This window comes from Muntiacus reevesi, chromosome 9 (assembly GCF_963930625.1).
Source record: "Muntiacus reevesi chromosome 9, mMunRee1.1, whole genome shotgun sequence".
Lineage (NCBI taxonomy): Eukaryota > Metazoa > Chordata > Mammalia > Artiodactyla > Cervidae > Muntiacus > Muntiacus reevesi.
Genome location: NC_089257.1, coordinates 3,730,574 through 3,753,164, shown reverse-complemented (window position 1 = coordinate 3,753,164; position 22,591 = coordinate 3,730,574). Strand labels below are relative to the sequence as shown.

At 37.0% G+C, this 22,591-nt stretch overlaps 1 protein-coding gene across 1 annotated transcript; it reads left to right on the top strand.

The window, feature by feature from the left end:
• Positions 1 to 9,654: 9,654 nt before the first annotated feature.
• LOC136174630 (olfactory receptor 5AK2-like) lies at positions 9,655 to 10,590 on the top strand. The gene has a single exon (XM_065944804.1). The coding sequence runs from the start codon at positions 9,655 to 9,657 to the stop codon at positions 10,588 to 10,590; it is 936 nt and encodes a 311-aa protein (XP_065800876.1).
• Positions 10,591 to 22,591: the final 12,001 nt, after the last annotated feature.

Below are 22,591 nucleotides of genomic sequence, written 5' to 3'. Positions count from 1 at the left end.
GAGAACTGATTTTTGTCAGTTGAGTTAATAGTAACTCAAAAGCAAGAAAAACTCTTTCTTTCTGTTTTTTTTTCCTTTTTCTTCTTTCTTTTCTTCCTTCCTCCTATCTTTTTTCTCATTTATGTGCCCATGAAAATTACAGAAATACAATAAATTATAAAAATTGGAAAGATTATCCATAGATCTAGAATTTAATAATAAAACTTTAAAGTAAAAACACCTAAAATTCTACCACTAAGCACAGAAAAGTCTCGTTTACACAAATCTTAGGTTGAATATAAAATGAAAATATTTCCAGACATCCATAAGATAATATTTTGCAAACTGTTGCAAAAATATCTATAAACAACAAGGAGTGTTCAAATAAAATTGCATAGCTCTATAAATACTAGTATTAATAAATAGGAAATAATAATAAATTTAGAACCAGATGTGGAACAGCAGACTGGTTCCAAATTAGGAAAGGAGTATGACAAGGCTCTATATTGTCACCCTGCTTATTTAACTTACATGCAGAGTATATCCTGAGAAATGCTGGGCTGGATGAAGCACAAACTGGAATCAAGATTGCCAGGAGAAATATCAATAAACTCAGATATGCAAATGACACCACCCTTATGGCAGAAAGTGGAGAGGAACTAAAGAGCCTCTTGATGAAAGTGAAAGAGAAGTGTGAAAAAGCTGGTTTCAAGCTCAACATTCAGAAAACTAAGATCATGGCAACTACTCCTATCACTTCATGCCAAATAGATGGAGAAACAATGAAAACAGTGACAGAATTTATTTTCTTGGGCTCCAAAAATCGCTGCAGATGGTGACTTGCAGCCATGAAATTAAAAGGCGCTTGCTCCTTGGAAGAAAAGCTATGACCAAACTAGATAGCATATTAAAAAGCAGAGACACTCCTTTGTCAACAAAGGTCCGTCTAGTCAAAACTGTGGTTTTCCCAGTGGTCATGTATGGATGTGAGAGTTGAACTATAAAGAAGGCTGAGCACTGAAGAATTGATGCTTTTGAGCCGTGGTGTTGGAGAAGACTCTTGAGAGTCCCTTGGACTGCAAGGAGATCCAACCAGTCCATCCTAAAGGAAATCAGTCTTGAATATTCATTGTAAGGACTGATGCTGAAGCTGAAACTCCAATATTTTGGTCACCTGATGTGAAGAACTGACTCACTGGAAAAGACCCTGATGCTGGGGAAGATTGAAAGCAGGAAGAGAAGGGGACAACTGAGGATGAGATGGTTGGATGGCATCACCGACTCGATGGACATGAGTTTGAGCTAGCTCCAGGGGTTGGTGATGGACAGGGAGGCCTGGCGTGCTGCAGTCCACCGGGTCAGAGAGAGTCGGACACGACTGAGCAACTGAACTGAACTAAACTGAATAAATTAATTAACCTTACATTTTAGACATAAGAAAATAATATAAAGAGAAGAAATAATATTTTTGAATTAATATTTAAAATCTCTTAAATGACAGCAATAATAAATTCAAAAACATTCTCTGAAGCTAAAGATAACAATAAAATGGATAAATCACTTGCTAATTTATCAAGAAAAATAATGCTGGAGAACAAAGAAAAAAATTTTAGATAAGAGAATGCATAACAACAATATACAAATATATTAGAGAATCTGATAGAATGAATGGTTCTTCTAAGGGAAGACTGATTGTAAAAACATTACCACAAAAGAGATCAAAGAACATTTAACAGAAGAAATAAAATGATAAGAGTACAATCATCTTCCCAAAAAAAAACACCAATTATTAACAATTATTAAAAATAGATAATATTGATGATGGTTGAACTCTTGGAGAACATAGGGAAAGAAGGGATGTTTCAGAATAAATTTTATGACTAAGCTAGCAAAAACAGCTCAGAAATTATAGGCCAATGCCACTCTCAAACATCAATGTAAAAATGCATAAGAAAAATACGTGCAGACATGCTACATTGCTTCAGTTGTGTCCGACTATCTGTAACGCTATGGAGTATACCCCGCCAGCCATCAGGCCCCTCTGTCCATGGAATTCTCCAGGCAAGAATACTGGAGTGGGCTGCCATGCCCTCCTCCAGGGGATCTTCCCAACCCAGGGATCAAACCCACATCTCTTGTGTCTCCTGCTTTGGCAGGCAGGTTCTTTACCACTAGTGCCACCTAGGAAGTCCAATAAAAATGCAAGTACACAAAGAAAAAAGCCTCAGTAGCACAGAAGGCAATAACACGCTGTAACCAGGTTAGTCGTATTATAGAAGAAGAGAATACTTTGATATTATAAAATCTATTCATATAAAAATACATTAATTTTCAGAGTAAATCATGAAATCATGTCAAAAGAGAAAAACATTTGCTAAAATTAAACATTTATTTTTAATTCCAGTGATTAAATAAAAGGTACAATACTTCAACCAAAATATTTGATCATATTTATCAGAAAATACTGAGAGCATTTCACTTAAACTCAGAAACCAATAAAAGATGGCCTTGCTCAAAAGTATTCTTAAATTTATTCTGGAGCTACTATTAATCAAAGCACTCACATTGCAGAATTCAATAAAAAAGAATGAATGAAAGGTCAGTTCATAGACTTGAACACAAATTTTTAGATATAGTAAACATTGCTCAACCTGACTCATAAAAAGGAAAAAAAAAATTTAGTTCAATAATAAGGCAATACACACATACATACACATACACACAGGATCCCTAATGACAGTAACATGATTAAATGTATCCTCTCTAGAGAAAGCTTAAATGTTCTTCAGCTGAAAATAACTACTAACATTGTTTATTCCAATTCCATCATAGCCCCTGGAAGCTCAGGTTCTCAAGGGAGCGAGTATTGATCCCTTAGGCTCCAACTCTAAACTCCCAGGTAGAAGGAGGCACAAAGAGACCGTGTGACCAATCAACCTTTACCAGCTGCAGAACGAGAATCTGGACGCAATTTTCATGTAAGTAAAACAGAGGTCAGCCTGTTTTTCAAAATCAGCCGTGTGTCATCCCAGTGTGTGCTGGAAATGGTGGAGCAAAGGGATCAGAGCCCGTGTTCTAGTAAGTTTCACCCCAAGACCAGGAATAAAGGCTTCATCCCTGGTGACGTAATGAAAAATGGAGTGAAATCGGCTGAGTGTTGCCCAAAAAGGATATGAGTGAACAGATGATTGAAAGATTAACTGAGTGAATGAATGCATCGCAAATGGCTTTAGTGCATTGTTTGCATGTGTTACTTTAACCAGTTTTGAGTGCCCATCCAAAGCCTGGTCCTGTGCTTGGAACTTTATAGAAATCACCTCACTCTAAGTCATCATTACAAAGCAGACTTAGCTTCTTTCTCTTACTCTATTTTATTAATCTTGAAAGCAAATAAAGCTATTTTAAAAAGAAAAGGGGACAAAGTTTATAAGTTTAAAGGATTCTCTCTCCCCACTCCCATACCTAAAGACAACCATTAGAAATTTGGTGTGAATTCTTCCTGAACTTTTCCATGGATAAATAAGGAAAATGAGAGTGAGCATGAAAGAAAATTTTCTTTCGTAAGGGTCCAGCCCTGCATATTATTCTGAAACATGCTTTGTTCATTTGATAATGCGACATGAGCACCTTTCCGCGCGAGTATATGTTTATCTCATACTTTTTAGATTATGTATTGACTCATGTATCTACTTTGATTTATTAAGCCCTATTTCCAATCTGATGCTAATGTACATGGTGTTACAGTGGACATCACTGCCTTGTAGGTCATCCGTGCTCTCGGTTTTATGGGGAGTGGGACAGAGGACTAAAGGATTACCTGTATTGTCTCTAAATGTGCAACCAGAATTCAACTCCAGGTCGGTCTGTCTCCCTTCTGCTGCACAGTGATGACTGCAAATGAAACTTCAAAAGCATCAGGGTTCAGTATCGGTTAAGCAGGTCCAAAATGCTCAGGTACTTGGTTTAAGTGTCTGCATGTATGTTTTATGCCTTGACTGATGTGTCATAACTCTTTAAAAATACCCCCTTATATCATACATTTTACTTGAATTCAAATAGATTAAGTTAATGTGGTAAGTGTCATTATCGCATCAAGATTCTAGTTTAAGTGGACTCATGACCTATGCTATCTTCCTCTGTCACCCATAGGATGGAAGCCGCCTTGAAAGGGTTGCATTTAGTCTATTTCACAGCAAATTTTCCTGAGGCGGTAGCTAACACTTATAATGTTTAGCCCTCCCTCAACATTGAAATTTGAAAAGAGAGAATTGTTTCTTGCTCCTTCACAACAGAATTATCCTACTCTGTTCAATTCTCAAGGTGTTTCAAAGAACCAGATTGCCCACATCAACCACAGGCTTGATTTCCTACACTCCCCACCACTAGAGGCCCATTCTTAGTCCAAAGTGACCGTTGCATCTGCGGAGCCACAGCGCTGCCTGGCATTACTGAAAGCAAAGGAAGAAGCCCTCTACTGATGTATGGGGATGTGGGGTTTTTGTGAGGAACTTCTGTCACTGCACAATATTTAAGGTGCATAAAAATATATTTAAAATAAGAACCACTCATGTAGCCTCCATCTATCTTCTGAAGCTTGCTTTTTTTTATTACTTAGTGCATTCTTTGAGACATTTATCCACACAGATAGTATTGCTCCAATTTAGTGAATCTGCATGTGATTCCCAGGTAGTGCTAGTGGTAAAAATCTGCTTGCCAATATAGGAGACTCAAGAGACGTGGATTCGATCCCTGGGTTGGGAAGATTCTCAGGAGTAGGAAATGGCAACCCATTTCAGTATTCTTGCCTGAAAAATTCCATGGACAGAGGAGACCGGTGGGGCTATAGTCCATGGCATTGCAGAGGGTCAGACATGACTGAGCAACCTAAGCACACAGTCTATTCTCACTGATTCATTTAATAAATAATTTTTTTCCATGTTCAAGAATACTGCTATGAATAATCTGTGTATATACTTACATATGCACATATTCATACATATACTTATATGCATATGTATGGTTATGTGTATCTTTGCATGCTTGCTTATGTGGTCAAATATTTATCTAGCATATGTACCTACATTGGAAATTCTGGACCATACAGAGACATATATTATTTACTAATATATCCAAATTTTTCTCCAATATGAATGTGCTAATTTACATTCCCACCACATTCTCACCTAAAATTTACACTTTAGACTGAAGAGTATAGAATTACATTTCAATGCAGTATTAACATACAATTATCTGATTACTATTAAGTTGTACATATATCCATATTTCTATTGGCCATTTTTTTCCTTCTATAATTGTCCTGATTATAAGTTTTGTGATATTTTCCCTTGGAGCAATTTGTAGAAATTACTTAAATACACTGGATATGAATTCTTTAACAGTTATATGTGCTTCAAACCAATTTACCTGAGTAATTTTCAGTCAGTATCTGGTCTTTCCTTTTTTAATAATGTTTCTATCTTTACATTTGATATAGTTGAATTTTCAGTGTTTTACATTTTGTGACCCTATGTCTTATTTAAATTTCCACTGCATAGTTAAGTCATAGACATTCTGCTGTGTTTTATTCTCATAGCTTTGTAATTTAACTTTTTAATCTATTTGGATAAAATGTACAGTAGAAAAGCAATATAATTTTTTCACATGTATAAGTATGTGTAGACCACAATTTACTGGACCATTCTTCATTGATGGACCAGCTACGATTTTCATACATTGAGCTTCCAGAGACTTGAACATCTGTTTATGGTTTTTCTTTCCTCAGTTCCATTGGTCTGTTTGTCTACCTTCACACCAGTACCACACTGTCTTTATTATTATTGCTTTATAATCAATTCTGATATCTGATAGAACAAGTTCTTCCTAAAAGGAAGAAATCTACTGAAATCATCTTAGCTATTTTTTAGCTCTTTTCTCTTCTAGGTAAATTTTATAAGTTTGTGAAAGTGGGCATAAAATTCTCTTAAGCACTTCATTGAAAATAATTTGAAGGGGAATATCATGTTGATACAACTTCATCTTGATTGTTGGTGGAAAATACTTTTTCCATGCTTCTGCTGTTTCTCTCCTGCCAAGGGAGCTGACTTTGTGTAATCATGGCCATTCCAATACCACTTTATTCACACGGTTCCTAGAAAGAACTAGGAACCGTGTGTCTGACTAGTAAACCTGAAGACAAGCTGGCATGCTCTGCTCCCCCTTATCCCCAGGAGCAGCCAGCCTGCTGAAGCCTGGTGCCCCTGCATCTCAGAGATGCTTCCCCAGGAAGTGCAAGAGGCGTGCCCCGGTCACTGCCGCCAAGACTGAGTGGACGAGCCTGTCTACTTACAGTGGCTTTCAGCAACAAATATTTCACTCAGAAACATAAAAGTCTTTCCCCAGGTATCTAAAGGTGACATGGTTTCTACCTACTCACCATCTTTTATGTCTGAGTTTGTCCAGATCCTGGGAAAGGAAGAGAATAACTACTTACTAGAGCCTCTTTGAGACCCTAGTAATTGTTTAATGTATAAATGAGTTTAATCAGTGAATGTATATTTTTTAAAGCTGTTTGCACCTATATTTGCAAATGAGATTCATTCCAATGTTTTTCTCATATTTTATTTACTTTGGCTTCAGTGGTATACTGGTGTGAGTTAGAGAATGTTCTTTATTGTGATTTTCAACAAAAGTTTATATAATATAGAATCAGTTTTGTCCTAAATATTTATAGAATTTTCCTGTAGCATAATTAAGCCAAATGTTTGTGTGAGAAAAGTGTGTCATTTTTATATTCATTTATTTATTTAGCAGCATTGGCATGTGGGAGCTTTCATTGCAGTACATGGATGCTCTAGTTGGCACAGGGCTCACAGCTGTGGTGCTTGGACTTAGTTGCTCCGTGGCATGTGGGATCTTAGTTTCCTGATAAGAGATCAAAATGGCATCCCCTGCATTGCAAGGCGGATTTTTAACCCCTGGACCACTGGAGAAATCCCTGTGAGAGTAAACTTTAACATAGCAAAATCACTGAATTATTTCAAAATATTTGAATATTTGGGGAGGAGGAGCAATATAGGGGTAAGTTATTAAGAGGTACAAGCTACCATGTACAAAATAAGCTACAGATATATTGTATAGCACAGGGAAAGTAGCCAATATTCTGTAATAACTATGAATGGAAAATAGCCTTCAAAATTGTGAATCACCATGTTGCATACCAGAAGCTTATATAACAATCAAATATACCTCAATTAAAAAAAATGTAACAAAAACTTAAAAAAAAAATCCGATTGTTGTTTACCATCAAAAATATCTTTAATGACTTCACTTCAGTTCAGTTCAGTTCAATCGCTCAGTCATGTCTGACTCTTTGCGACCCCATGAATCGCAGCACAACAGGCCTCCCTGTCCATCACCAACTCCCAGAGTTTACTCAAACCCATGCCCATCGAGTTGATGATGCCATACAGCCATCTCATCCTCTGTTGTCCCCTTCTCCTGCCCACAATCCCTCCCAGCATCAGGGTCTTTTCCAATGAGTCAACTCTTCGCATGAGGTGGCCAAAATATTGGAGTTTCAGCTTCAACATCAGTCCTTCCAATGAACACCCAGGACTGATCTCCTTTAGGATGGACTGGTTGGATCTCCTTGCAGTCCAAGGGACTCTCAAGAGTCTTCTCCAACACCACAGTTCAAAAGCATCAATTTTTCGGTGCTCAGCTTTCTTCACAGTTCAACTCTCACATCCATACATGACCACTGGAAAAACCATAGCCTTGACTAGATGGACGTTTGTTGGCAAAGTAATGTCTCTGTTTCTTAATATGCTATCTAAGTTGGTCATAACTTTTCTTCCAAGGAGTAAGCATCTTTTAATTTCATGGCAGCAATCACCATCTGTAGTGATTTTGGAGCCCAAAAAAATGACTTAGAAGCTAACAAACTGATTATGTTTGAATATTATAATTTTTAAATCCTTCAAATTTGTTGGAAGAAAAAACACTAGGAACCATTAAAGAATTTGTTTCCCAAAAAAAGATAAATAATATTTTAATATTTCACATGCAAACACACAAGCACACACACAAGAGTTACTATCATTCTCTGTCCACTTAGTCTGCTTTTTCTAGAAAAAAATTGAGTAAATACAAAATAACTATTTTCTAATTGCGTGTATGCTATGAAATATTATGGCTCAAATATTATGTACCAGCCACCCAGTATAAGGAAGAAAATAAATTTTATTACTACATCTGACTCTCCTGGGTGTATGAGCTAGAGGCAGGAATGGACTTTGTCATTTTTTTTTTCAGAAGGAAAAACTATAAGGACAAAAATGATGAATTACTGTTTTAAATTTAAGGACCTCTGATCTGTGAAAAATACCACAGATCAAGATAATAGATAGAATGTGAAAAAAATCTTTATCAAGTCAACATCAAAGTATTCAAATCTACATTAAAAAGAGCCTTCATAAATTGAATCATAGAAACATTTGGGAAAAGTATTAACAGGCAATTTACAGAAAAATAAAAACCCAAAATTCTAAGAATATTAGACAGTGAGCAAAGTCATTTTAGGTTAGGGAAAAAAATAAAAATTAGATATCAGTTTATATCTATTTTCCTGACCAAAAATAGTGTTAGGAAAATACCAATGTTCACTAGCATGTGAGGACATAGGAACCTCCATGCACAATTAGGAGTGTATGCTAGCACATCCATCAAGGAAAAGATCTGGAATAAGTGGTCAAGTTAAATATGTGCATACCCTCAGACTCAAAATTTTTACCCCTACTGTAACACCCTAGAAAATTTATCATACTGAGTTATTTGTAGTGGAGACAAATTGGAGGCAGTCTGCTATACTAGGAAAGCATGCAGGTAAATCAGGATGGATGGTCATCATAGAGCAGTGCTACTCAATGTGTGGTCCACGGACCGGCACCAGTCCTTGGACTCTCTGTTTCCACTCTATGATGGGGCAGTGACGAGAAGTGAGATGGAGCATATAAAACTATTACAGAATTTTGACAATGCTAAGAATTTTTTTACTGACATTTACAAAAATATTAAGCCACAACAGTTTGGAAATTTTACAAAGAAAATTATTCTTTGCCATCTATACTTTGATAAACACTTCCATAAAGGTTTATGGACCGCTACAGGTCGATGAGTCCATCATGGCAGAGAACAGTTCCTAAGGGTGAGGTAAGGGATAAAATGAGAATGTAGAGGTAAAGGGGAGCAAGATCAGATAGAACTCTGTGGATAGGTCAAGAATTCAAATATAGTCATTATTACTTAAGCAAACTTGGATTTCTAATTAAAATATAGAATGCATACAAAAGCATAATTAAATAAAAGCATACTTAAGCATATCTCACTTGTTCCTGAATTGATATGTTTATGAAATACCAATCACTCTGAATTCTGAGAACGTAGACAATGGTCCATGACCACTTCCCCTAATCACAGATGAAAATGTCTAAGTCAGGTATCAAGGTTCAGCCTTTAAAATCTAAGTCAATTATGTCATGAAAATTATTCTCTGACTTAACTCTGAAATTAAATACTGTATCATTTCGAGTTTCACAATTAGGTAAATGATCACAGTCCTCAACTTTCTCTGGTCCTTTTTTGCACCTTTTCAGCTGATTCTTAATTTTGCCAGCCATGGAACAGAACAATGGCACTGAAGTAGCTGAATTCATTCTCCTGGGATTCACTGGTCAACACAAGTCTTGGTGTGTCCTCTTCACAATATTTCTAATGATCTATATGGTCACCCTGGTGGGTAACATTGGCATGATCCTCCTCATCAAGATTGACTCTTCCCTTCACACCCCCATGTACTTTTTCCTCCAAAATTTGGCTTTTGTTGATCTCTGCTACACCTCTGCCATCACCCCTAAGATGTTGCAAAACCTTGTGGGAAGAGAACAATCCATCTCATTCATAGGCTGTATGGTGCAATTACTAGTCTATGGGGCTTTTATAACAAGTGATTGCTACATCCTGGCTGCTATGGCAGTGGACCGTTACGTGGCCATCTGTAACCCTCTCCACTATCCAACAGTCATGTCCCAGAGGGTCTGCATTCATCTGTTAGTTGGATCATACTTCATAGGTTTCCTAAATGCTTGTGTAAATGTAAGCTTTATTTTCTCGTTGAACTTTTGCAAATCCAATAAAATTAATCACTTTTTCTGTGATGCACCCCCAATTCTGGCCCTCTCATGCTCTGATATTTACTTCAGCAACATGATGCTAACAGTCCTTGTGGGGTTTAACATGACATTCACTGTGTCAGTCGTCATCTTTTCCTACACATTTATCCTGATCGCCATCCTGAAGATCTCTTCTGCTGCAGGGAGGAAGAAAGCCTTCTCCACGTGCGCCTCCCACGGGACAGCTGTCACCATTTTCTACGGGACGCTCTCTCACATGTATCTGCACCGTCACGCAACAGGGTCTCAAGAGCAAGAGAAAATGGCTTCTGTGTTTTATGGGGTTATGATCCCCATGCTAAACCCCCTCATCTACAGCCTGAGGAACCAAGATGTGAGAGAAGCCCTGAAAGGAGTTGGAAAGAAGTGTTTCTGGTTTTAACACCAGTGACTTAACTCAACAGGGTTCAACAAGTGAACCAACATTTCTCAGCAGCAGCAGATGTAGCAAGTGCATGTAAGACACAAAAGCATCCTTTAGGTGTATCAGTAGCATCTGAAAAATATTGAAAAGCATCTCAAAGGATTAAACAAGCTTCTAATTCATTTGTTTCTCAAAAAGGAAACATCGAACATCTAAAAAGAAGATCTTTGATACTTCTTTTACACTTTTTCAGGCGTCTTCTTCAAATACTCAACATTAAAAAGGAAAAGAAAAGTGAATTAAGGAGAAACACATAATTATATTATATGAATATATTAAATAAATACCTCTATTAACTAGATTATTAGGAATCATTAGGACAAAAATCTATTTATCTTCTATTAAGAGGTACTAATACCCTGCAATTTTTGTATAGCGCAGCTACTTTGATTTTGTAGAAAAAAAATTTTTTGAAAGATTCATTTCTTCAGAGGAAATGCACAGAAAAGAAGAGGAGGAGAATTTCCATTGATTTGGGGACACTGAAAATCAATATCCCTCCTTCTCTACAAGTTCCCTAAACATTAGGATATTGACTCTAGAGTCAGAAAGATGTGGATCTTACTAATTTTATATTCGGTAAATCTATCTTTAATCTCCAGTTAAATCCCATTACAAGTGTATTACAGTAACAAAATCCAGTGCAGTCTGGTGCTATAAAGCAGGCTTATTTATGCAGAATTGTTACTTTGTACATCTGTATCTCCAAGAATGAAGAGAAATGCAGGACTCTAGGCTTATTTCTAGAAGTCAAGGCTCATGCCCTGATGGTCTCGCTATTAGGATTAAACAAAAAAGAAAAGAGCAAGCACACAGCCCTTCTCTGGACAGGCAGTGTAAACAGAAGGCTGGCATCACGTGTTTTTCATTTCTTCTCCCAATCTTCTTTGTCAGTGAAACCATAGGTAAGTTATTGGGAAGACTGACAGAACGGGAGTTTATTCTTTCCCAACATTTTCAGAAATTCCAAATCCATGGACTAAGGCAGGAATACTCCAATAGGGAGCCAATGGTAACCCAACCAATACTAAGAGAAACCAGATGCTAATGCAGCAGGGTGCATTAAAGGAGAGGAATCTCCCAGTTAGGAAACCCTGACCTTATATAAACCTGCCTTCCCGTGTCCCCTCTGTAAAGAGAAACATTTCCACTCCATAATATAAGCAAATCCTCTCCAGGGGATGAAGAAGACTTTACCCTATCAACCTAGACCATCTTCAGGGAGAGAGACATTTTAGTGAGGTGATATTATGTCACCTTATACAAACAGCCTTAAATATAATGGCTATAAATGCCTTTCCTCAGAGGACCTGAGCTCTGCAGAAATGTAAAATAGTCATGGAGAATCTATGTACCTAATAATGTTTAATATTCATACAGTGAAAAAATCAGGAATACATGAGCAAAAGAAACACAATATTAATAGAAATGCTAATTCACCTCTTCTAATCCATGAGAGATCAAATTGAGAACAAAATATTTTAATAAAATTATTTAATGAGAAAGCATTGAGAATATTTCTCCTAAGGTTGAACATGAAAAAGTTGACCTGAATCAAAATTATTCTTAAGATTATTCTGGAGCTACTGATCAAATCACTTAGATTATAGAAATCAATGAAAGGAATGCAAATAAAAAAGGAGGAGTAACAATTATAATTTGAAGATGACATTTTTTTTCTGGATATCCGAGTAAATTAACTGTTATAAACAATAAAGATTAATAAGTTGACTAGACAAAAAATAACATACATAAATCATTACACTAAATTATTATATATAAATCATTAGACTAAATATAATAGTAAAATAGCAACTAAATATACTAAAAGAAAAATCAATCTTAATTTTATACACCAGCAGAAAGTAAAAATAGATTTTTTAAATAACACTTACAATAATCATCCAAAGTATGAAACGCTTAGAAATAAATTTTTTAAGTGTGTATAATTTATATGATGAAAGCTACAAACTTTTCTGAGAAAAATTAAAGAATCCTACAAGAGCAGAAAGATACGTGATGCTTAAGAAATGGAGAACTCAATATTGTAAAAATGTCAAGCCTCCCCAAGCTGAACTATACTTTCAAAGAAATTTCAACCAAATTAACAACTGGACTTTTATAGAGATTGACAAGCTAGTTCTAAAACTTATTTGCAAATGCAAATAACCTAGAATAACCAAAAAAAAAAAAAAAAACTCTTTAAAATAAAGAGACATAGAATATACATTATCTGATTTCAAGACTAACTGTAGAGGTATAGTAAATAAACCATTAAAATTTGAAATTTTGCTTTTCTAAAAATATCAGGAAATGAAAAGATATACCACAAGCTAGGAAAAATTATATATATGACAAAACTATATATACCATATGAATGATAAAATTATATGCATATATCATATATGCATATGACAAAATCTCTCTGTTAAGAATATACAAAGCTTACTTTCAACCCAATGATGAAGCTATTTATTTTAAAATGGGCTAATGGTGACAGTGAAAATCTCAGTGTAAGATCTTCTGAAAATCCCTCCATAAAAGCAGCTAGGATACAGGTGTGCACATATTCACACACAGACACACACACACACCCATCACAATCAAATTTTTCAGAACTCTGGAAATTTAAAAAAGACTTGCAGTGATCCAAGGAGCTGTTACTTATGAAACACAATTTAGGCTTAGTGTGAATGTCAAGCTTAGAGGTGCTTTAATCTGCCCTTTTCTCATCCTCTCCCTTCCCATCTCTTGGGAAGCCCTAAAAACCAAGAGCTGGCAGTCAGATTGAAAAGCAGCGGCCTGGCAACCAGTTGGAGCAGATCAGGGTTGGAGCTCTTTGAAAGCACCATTCAGAGAGCACTGTTTTCTTTGGCCCGTGTGATGGTTCTCTGGAAGGCCCTACCTGCCAGGCTTGTCAGTATTTGTCCTGACTTGAAGCTCACTCAGTGCAAAGAGCCTTTTTCTGGGGTCACTTGCCAAAAACAATCAGAGATGATTAATTGTTTAATCCTGCAACTACCTGGGCTTCTCTGGTAGCTCAGCTGGTAAAGAATCTGCCTGCAATGCAGAAGACCCCGGTTTGATTCCTGTGTCAGGAAGACCCCCTGTAGAAGGTATAGGCTACCCACTCCAGTATTTTGGGGCTTCTCTGATAGCTCAGATGGTAAAGAATTCCCCTGCAATGTGGGAGACCTGGGTTGGATCCCTAGGTTGGCAAGATCCCCTGGAGAAGAGAAAGGCTACCCACTCCAGTAGAATTTACCTGGAGAATCCCCATGGACAGAGCAGCCTGGAGGACTACAGCCCATGGGATTGTAAAGAGTCAGACACAGCCCAGCAACTAAGCACAGAACAGGGACGTAGGCAAGAGTTAAGGCAAACGATAGGCGGATCTGAAAAGCTTACAACAAAAAGTTCGGGAACAGAGGGGTTTTCCTAGTGGTCCAGTGGTTAAGAATCCACACAGCAATGCAGGGAACATGGGTTCAATCCCTGATAGGGGAACTAAGATCCCACAAGCCCTGAGCAACTAGGCCCACTTGCTGTAACTACTGACCCCATGCTCTGCAGCTAGAGTCCAACCATAATAATGAAAGATCCCACAAGCCACAACTAAGACCAAATGAAACCTACTAAATAAATAATTAAAAAAAAAAAAAAAAAAAACCTCATGAATGAAATAGCCATCCATCATGGTACTTAAAAGTTCCACCATGTTGAGAATCTAGAGCAAGAGCATCAGGAGGGGCTGTGTGCTTGCTCAAGACTGAGCTAAGAAGGTCCTAAGCCATCACTCCAGGTGACCTCGAGGAGGTACTCAAGCAGGAAGTGAAGGCTAGCATGGAGTGGTAACCTGCCGGGAAGAGAGTTGAGGGCATACCCAAACACACAGTCAGAGACCCCTGGCAAAGTCTGAGACACTTGTTGGTTCCAGGCTTTTAAATAAATCACTTGCTAATCATTAGCTGACTGCTAAATTAGAGGTTTCCCTGGTGGCTCAGATGGTAAAGAATCTACCTGCAATATAGGAGACCTGGATGTGATCCCTGGGTCAGGAATACCATCTGGAGGAGGGAATGGCAACCCACTCCAGTATTCTTGGCTGAAGGACCCTATGGACAGAGGAGCCTGGAGCCCACAGTCCATGGGTTCACAAAGAGTCGAAGCAACTAAAACTTTCACTTTCACACTTTGAAGCTGAGCAGGAACTTCAGTGGCCACACTTGATGAACAGTACACATTTAACTCAAAAAAGTCACCATCATAGAGAAAACAGTCAATGGAACCATCCCTGAAAAAGCACAGGCATTAGAATTACTATATAAGACTTTAAATCAAAGATGATTCTTTGGGGCCTGAGTCCACCATCCTTCTAGTCTGCTGGTTTTCTGAATAAACTCTTCCTTGTCCCAACAACTTGTTTCTCGATTTGTTGTCCTATGGTGCTCTAAGCAGTACAAGCTTGGACTAGGTAACAATTTTGGGGGAGCCTTCCACAGGCTTTGCTGCTTGTGACCAGCTGCCCCCAACCCCCTTGCCACTCAGGTTGGGAGATTTCTGGGTAAGGTCCTAGCAAGTGCTGATACCACCTGTCACTTCAAAATTCCCCAAAGTGGCACCAGCTGTACCAGCGCTTGGCAGTTGGAGTAAGGAATCAACACTGGGGAGAGGACAAACTCCCTACAGTGGGATTAAGGTACCTGCCAAGATGTTCCACTTACAAGGCCCACAACTGCTGCAGATGTTAGAGGAATCCTTGAGGAAGAGTCTCCCTGTGGCCTTAAAGAGATCAAGCCCTGAGCCTTTGGAGTGGGAGTACTGACTCCAAGACCCTAGACTACCAGGGAATGAACCCTAGGGATTATCAAACACTGAGAACTCACACAAGGGGAACCATTAGAATATAAGACCTGGCATCACCCAAATGCCAGTAGCACCTGCAGGCTGTCTCATCTAAACAACAAACAAAAACAAAAGCCCAATCATCACCAGACAAGATTACCATATCACCCAGCCTTGCCCATCCGAGGAAAAACAAACAAACAAACAAGCGAACAAACAACAACAAAGACTCAACAAAAATCTCACCCTCTATGAAGCTTAAACAAACAACTGGACCAATTATAGGAGCGCAGAAACCAAAAGGAAGAAAAAAATTCAACCTTGAAGCCTGGGAAAAGGAGAACCCAAACACGATGAGGTAAAATAATAATAATGAAATGGCAGAGAAATACTACACAAATGAAGGAAAAAACTAGACACACAGAAACTCAAATAAATGAAGAGGCTGAATAAGAATTCAGAATAATGATAGTAAAGATGATTGCAAACAATATGGAGAAAATGCAAGAATCAATTAACAAAGACCTAGAAGACTTAAAGAATAAACATTCAGAGACAAACAGCACAACTACTGAAATTAAAAATACTCTACAAGGAATCAATAGCAGAACATCTGAAGCAGAAGAATGAATCAGTGAACAGTTAAGATTAAATGGTGGAAATAATTTCTGAAGAGCAGAATAAAGTAAAAAGAATGGAAAGAACTGAGAATAGTTTCAGAGACCTCTGGGACAATATCAAACACACAAACATTTGAATTATAGGGGTCCCAGAAGAAGAAGAGAAAAAGAAAAGGTATGAGAAAATTTTTGAAGAGATGATAGTTGAAATTTTCCCCAACATGGAAAAGGAAACAGTCAGTCGAGTTCAAGAAGTGCAAAGAGTCCCATATAGGATAAACAAAAGGAGAAAGACACCAAGATGCATATTAATCAAACTAACAAAGACTAAACACAAAAAAGAATATTAAAACCAGCAAGGGAAAAGCAACAATTAACATACAAGGGAATCCCCATACATTTAACAACTGGTCTTTCAGCAGAAACTTTGTAGGCCAGAAGGAAATGACTGTAAGTGATGAAAGGGAAAAATCTACAAGCAAGATTGCTGTACTCAGCAAGGATCTTATTCAAAATTGATGAAGAAACGAAAAGCTTTTCACACAAGCGAAACTTAAGAGAATTCAGTATCACTAAACCAGCTTTACAACAAATGCTAAAGGGACTTATATAGCCAAGAAAAACAAGAGAAGAAAGAGATCTACAAAATCAACCCCAAACAATTAAGAAAATGGCAATAGGAACATATACATCAATTATTTTAAATGTAAATGGATTAAATGCTCCAACCAAAAGACACAAGCAGGCTGAATGGATACAAAAACAAGACCCATATATATGCTGTCTACAAGAAACGCACTTCAGACCTAAAGACACATATAGACTGAAAGTGAGAGGATGGAAAAATATATTCCATGCAAATGGGAAGCAAAAGAAAGCTGGAGTAGCAATCCTCATATCAGACAAAATAGACCTTAACATAAAGAAGAGTGCAAGAGATAAGGAAGGACACTACAAAATGATCAAGGCATCAGTCCAAGAGGAAGACATAACAGTTGTAAATACCTATGCAACCAACATAGGAGCACCTCAATACATAAGACAAACACTAACAGACATAAAAGGAGAAACTGACAGTAACACAATAATTGTAGGAGACTTTAACACCCCACTCACACCAATGGGCAGATCATCAAAACAGAAAATTAATAAGAAAACACAAGTCTTAAGTGATACATTAGATGAGATGGATCTCATTGATGTCTTCGGGACATTCCCTCCAAATGCAGAAGAATACACCCTTTCTCAAGTGTACATGGAACATTCTCCAGGATAGACCACATCTAGGGTCACAAACCAAGCCTCAGTAAATTTAAGAAAATTGAAACTGCATCAAGCATCTTCTCCCAGTACAAAGCTATGAGACTAGATAGAAATTACAAGGAAAAAAAACTGTGAAAAACACAAACACATGGAGGGTAAACAATACATTTCTAAACAGCCAACAGGTTACTGAAGAAATCAAAAGGGAAATCAAAATATTTCTAGAAACAGTGGCAATGAAAACAAGACAACTCAAAATCTATGGGATGCAGCAAAAACAGTTCCCAGGGAGAAGTTTATAACAATACAATCCTACCTCAAGAAACAAGAAAAACATCAAATATACAACCTAACTTTACACCTAAAACAACTCGGAAAAGAAGAACAGAAAAACCCCAAAATTAGCAAAAGAAAATAAATCATAAAGATCAGCACAGAAAGAACTGAAAAAGAAACAATAGTAAAGATTAATAAAACTAAAAGCTGGTTCTTGGAGAAGATAAACAAAATTGACAAACCTTTAGCCAGACTCATAAAGTAAGAAAGAGAGAAGAATCAAATCAATATTATTAGAAATGAAAAAGGAGAGGTTACAACAGACAATACAGAAATACAAAGGATTAAAAGAGACTATTGTGAACAACTATATGGCAATAAAATGGATAACCTGGAAGAAATGGACAGATTTTCAGGAAAGTTCAATCTTCCAAGACTGAACCAGGAAGAAATAGAAATTATAAACAACTCAAATACGAGCACTGAAATTGAAGCTGTGATCAAAAATCTCCCAAAAAACAAAATTCCAGATCACATGGCTTCACAGGAGAATTCTATCAAACACTGAGAGAAGAGCCAATGCCTATCCTTTTAAAACTCTTTCAAAAAACTGCAGAGGAAGGAACCCTTCCTTCCAAACTCATTCTATGAGGCCACAATCACCCTGATACCAAAACCAGACAAAGACAACACAACAAAGAAAACTACAGGCCAATATCACTGATGAATATAAATGCAAAAATCCTCAACAGAATTTTAGCAAACAGAATTCAGCAACACATCAAAAAGCTCATATACCATGATCAAGTTGGGTTTTTTCCTGAGAAGCAAGGACTCTTCAATATATGCAAATCAATCAATGTGATACACCATATTAATAAATTGAAAGGTAAAAACCATATGATAATCACAACACATGCAGAAAAGGCCTTTGACAAAATTCAGCACCCATTTATGATTAAAACTCTTCAAAAAATGGGCATAGAAGGAACCTACCTCAACATGGTAAAGGCCATATATGATAAGCCTACAGTAGACATTATTCTCAATGGTGAAAAACTGAAAGCATTCCCCCTAAGATTAGGAACAAGACAAGGGTGTCCACTTTCACCACTATTATTCAACATAATTCTGGAAGTCCTAGCTATAGCAATCAAAGAAAAAAAAGAAATAAAAGGAATCCACATTGAAAAAGAAGTAAAGCTCTCACTGTTTGCAGATAACATGATACTGTACATAGAAAACCCTAAAGATAGAAACAGGAAATTACTAGAGCTAATCAGTAAATTTAGCAAAGTTGCATGATACTAAATCAATACACAGAAATCACTTGCATTTCTATATACTAACAATGAAAAATCAGAAAGAGAAATTAAGGAATCAATCCCATTCACCATTGCAACAAAAAGAATAAAATATTTAGGAACAAACTCACCTAAGGATACAAAAGAACTGTACACAGAAAATTATAAGACACTAATGAAAGAAATCAAACATGACATAAACAGATGGAGAGATATTTCATGTTCTTTGGTAGGATGAATCAGTATTGTGAAAATGACTTTACTACCAAAGGCAATCTACAGACTCAATGTGATTCTATCAAATTACCAATGGCATTTTTCACAAAACTAGAACAAAAAATTTCACAGTTCATATGGAAACACAAAAGACCCTGGATAGCCAAAGCAATCTTGAGAAAGAAGAACGGAGCTGGAGGAATCAACCTTCCTGACTTCAGATTATACTACAAAGCTACAGTTATCAAGGCGGTATGGCACTGGAACAAAAGCAGAAATATAGACCAATGCAGCAAGATAGAAAGCTCAGAAATAAACACACACACACCTATGAGTACCTAATTTTTGGCACAGGAGGCAATATACAATGGGGCAAACACAGCCTCTTCAATAAATCGTGCTGGGAAAACTGAACAGCTACTTGTAAAAGAATGAAATTAGAATACTTCCTAAAACCTGCACAAAGATAAACTCAAAATTGGTTAAAGACCTAAATGTAGGACCAGAAACTATAAACCTCTTAGAGGAAAACATAGGCAGAACTCTTGATGACATAAATCAAAGCAAGGTCCTCTATGACCCACCTTCTAGAGTAGTGGAAATAAAAACCAGAGTAAACAAATGGGACCCAATTAACCTTAAAAGCTTTTGCCAGCAAAGAAAACTATAAGCAAGGTGAAAAGACAGCCCACAGAAAGTTGACAAAATAAAAGTAAATGAAAGAGCTGACAAAGGATTAAATTTCCGAAATATATAAGCAACGCATACAACTCAAAACGAGAAAAACAAACAGCCCAATCAAAAAGTGGGGGAAAGACCTAAACAGACATTTCTCCAAAGAAGACATACAGATGGCTAACAAACACATGAAAAGATGCTCAACATCACTAACTATTAGAGAAATGCAAATCAAAACTACAATGAGACATCACCTCACACCAGTCAGAATGGCCATCATCAAAAAGTCTACAAGCAATAAATGCTGGAGAGGGTGTGGAAAAAAGGAACACTCTTACTCTACTGGTGGGGCTTGTAAATTGATATGGTCACTATGGAAGATGGTATGGAGATTCCTTAAAAAACCACCATATGACCCAGCAATCCCACGCCTAGGCATATACCCTGAGGAAACCAAAATTGAAAAAGACACATGTATCCCATTGTTCATTGAAGCAATATTTACAATAGCTAGAACATGGAGGCAACCTAGATGTCCGTCAACAGATCAATGGATAGAGAAGTCATGGTACATATATACACAGTAAAATGTTACTCAGCCATAAAAAGGAACACCTCTGAGTCAGCTCCAGTGAGGTGGATGAACCTAGAATCTATTATACAGAATGAAGTAAGTCAGAAAGAGACAAATAAATATCATCTTCTAACACATATATAGGGAATATAGAAAAACAACCCTGAAAAATTTATTTACAGGGCAACAGTGGAGAAACAGACATAGCAAATAGACTTACAGACATGGGGAGAGGGAGGAGAGGCTGAGATGTATGGATAGAGTAACATGGAAACTTACATTAACCTTATGTAAAATAGAGAGCCAACGGGAATTTGCTGTCTGGCTCAGGAAACTCAAACAGGGGCTCTGTACCAACCTAGGGGAGTGGGATGGGGAGGGAGATGGGAGGGGGGTTCAAAAGGGAGGGGATATATGTATATCTATGGCTGAATCATGTTGAGGTTTGACAGAAAACAAAATTCTGTGAGGCAATTATCCTTCAATTAAAAAATAATTCAAAAAAGACTTTATCAACTATTTTTATGCAAATAAAAAGGCAATTTGTTATGAAAAAAGCATAAAACTATATCAGACAGTGAAAAAAAAAAAGGCGAAAATCTACATAGAAGGTCCTTAAGAAAATAGAGGCCCAAAAAACATCAGCTCTAACAGAAGTCTAAAGAACACTTCACCAAAACCCAGAGAATGTATGTGCGTATGGAACATTTCTCCAGTATAAACCATATGTTATACCACAAAACATATGTCAATGAATTTTGAAAGACTGAAATCACACTAAGTATTATCACTGACCACAATGGAAAGAAACTAGAAGTCAAAACAGAAGAAAAACTGGAAAACTCACAAGTGAGTGAAAGTCGCTCAGTCGTGTCTGACTCCTTGCAACACCATGGACTATACAGTCCAGAAATTCTCCAGGCCAGAACACTGGAGTGGGTAGCCTTTCCCTTTTCCAGGGGGTCTTCCCAACCCAGGGAGCAAACCCAGGTCTCCCACGGATTCTTTACCAGCTGAACCACAAGGGAAGCCCAAGAATACTGGAATGGGTAGCCTATCCCTTCTCCAGTGGATCTTCCCGATCCAGGAATCTAACCAGGGTCTCCTGCATTGCAGGAGGGTTCTTTACCAACTGAGCTATCAGGGAAGCTCTATGTAGCAATTCAGCAACACAGTCTAACCAACAGGTAAAAGAAGAAATCAAAGGGAAATTAGAAAATACTCTGATGATGAGTGTGTTGAGTGAAAATAAAAACACAATATAACAAAACATATGAGATGCAGTGAAAGCTGCACTCAGAGGGAAACTTACAGCTGTGAATGTCACATTAAAAATGAAGAAATATCCCAAGTCAGTAATCAGGTATTATACCGTTGCCTGTGTGAGTGCTGTTGCTCCAGTCGTGTCCAACTCTTTATGACCCTATGGAGCGTAGCCCGCCTTGCTCCTCTGTCCATGGAATTCTCCAGGCAAGAACATTGTTAAGGATCCAAAAAAAAGAAGCAAATGAAATGCAAGGCCAACATAAAGAAGGAAATAATAAATGCTTGTCACATGACCCGTCAATTCCACTCCTACTTGTTAATCCACAAGAAGTGAAGACATATGTTCAAAACATAAAAATGTTCATAAGTATCTTTATTCATAATATCCAAGTATGCAAGCAAGAAAAATGTTCATTAAGTGGTGGATTAAATACCTTAACAAATTGTAGAATCTTAATTCAGTAGAATACAATACAGCAATAGAAATGAATGAATTATGAATATATACAACAACACAGACAAATCTGAAATCAGATCTATGGTTACCTGTAAAAGAGTTAATGACTGGGAAAAAGCACAAGATTTCTTTTTATGATAAAAGCTTCTTTTATTTTTAGTCTGGTAATAATCTCATGGACATATACTTTCTAAACTTAAAAAAAAAACCTTAAAATGAGTGTGCTTTATTGTATGTAAATTATGCCTCAACAAAGATGATTTTTCAAAATATATTTATTTTTAAATAACATGATTCTTTCCTTTGAAAACCCAGAGAATCAACTGTTATAAACAACAGGGAAATTCAGCAAGAAGTCTAGTTAAAAATCATTCCACATAAATTAATAATAATGCTTAAAACAATAAATAATGGAAGAACATAAGTTTATCCTTGGAAAGACCTAAAAATAAACTTAATA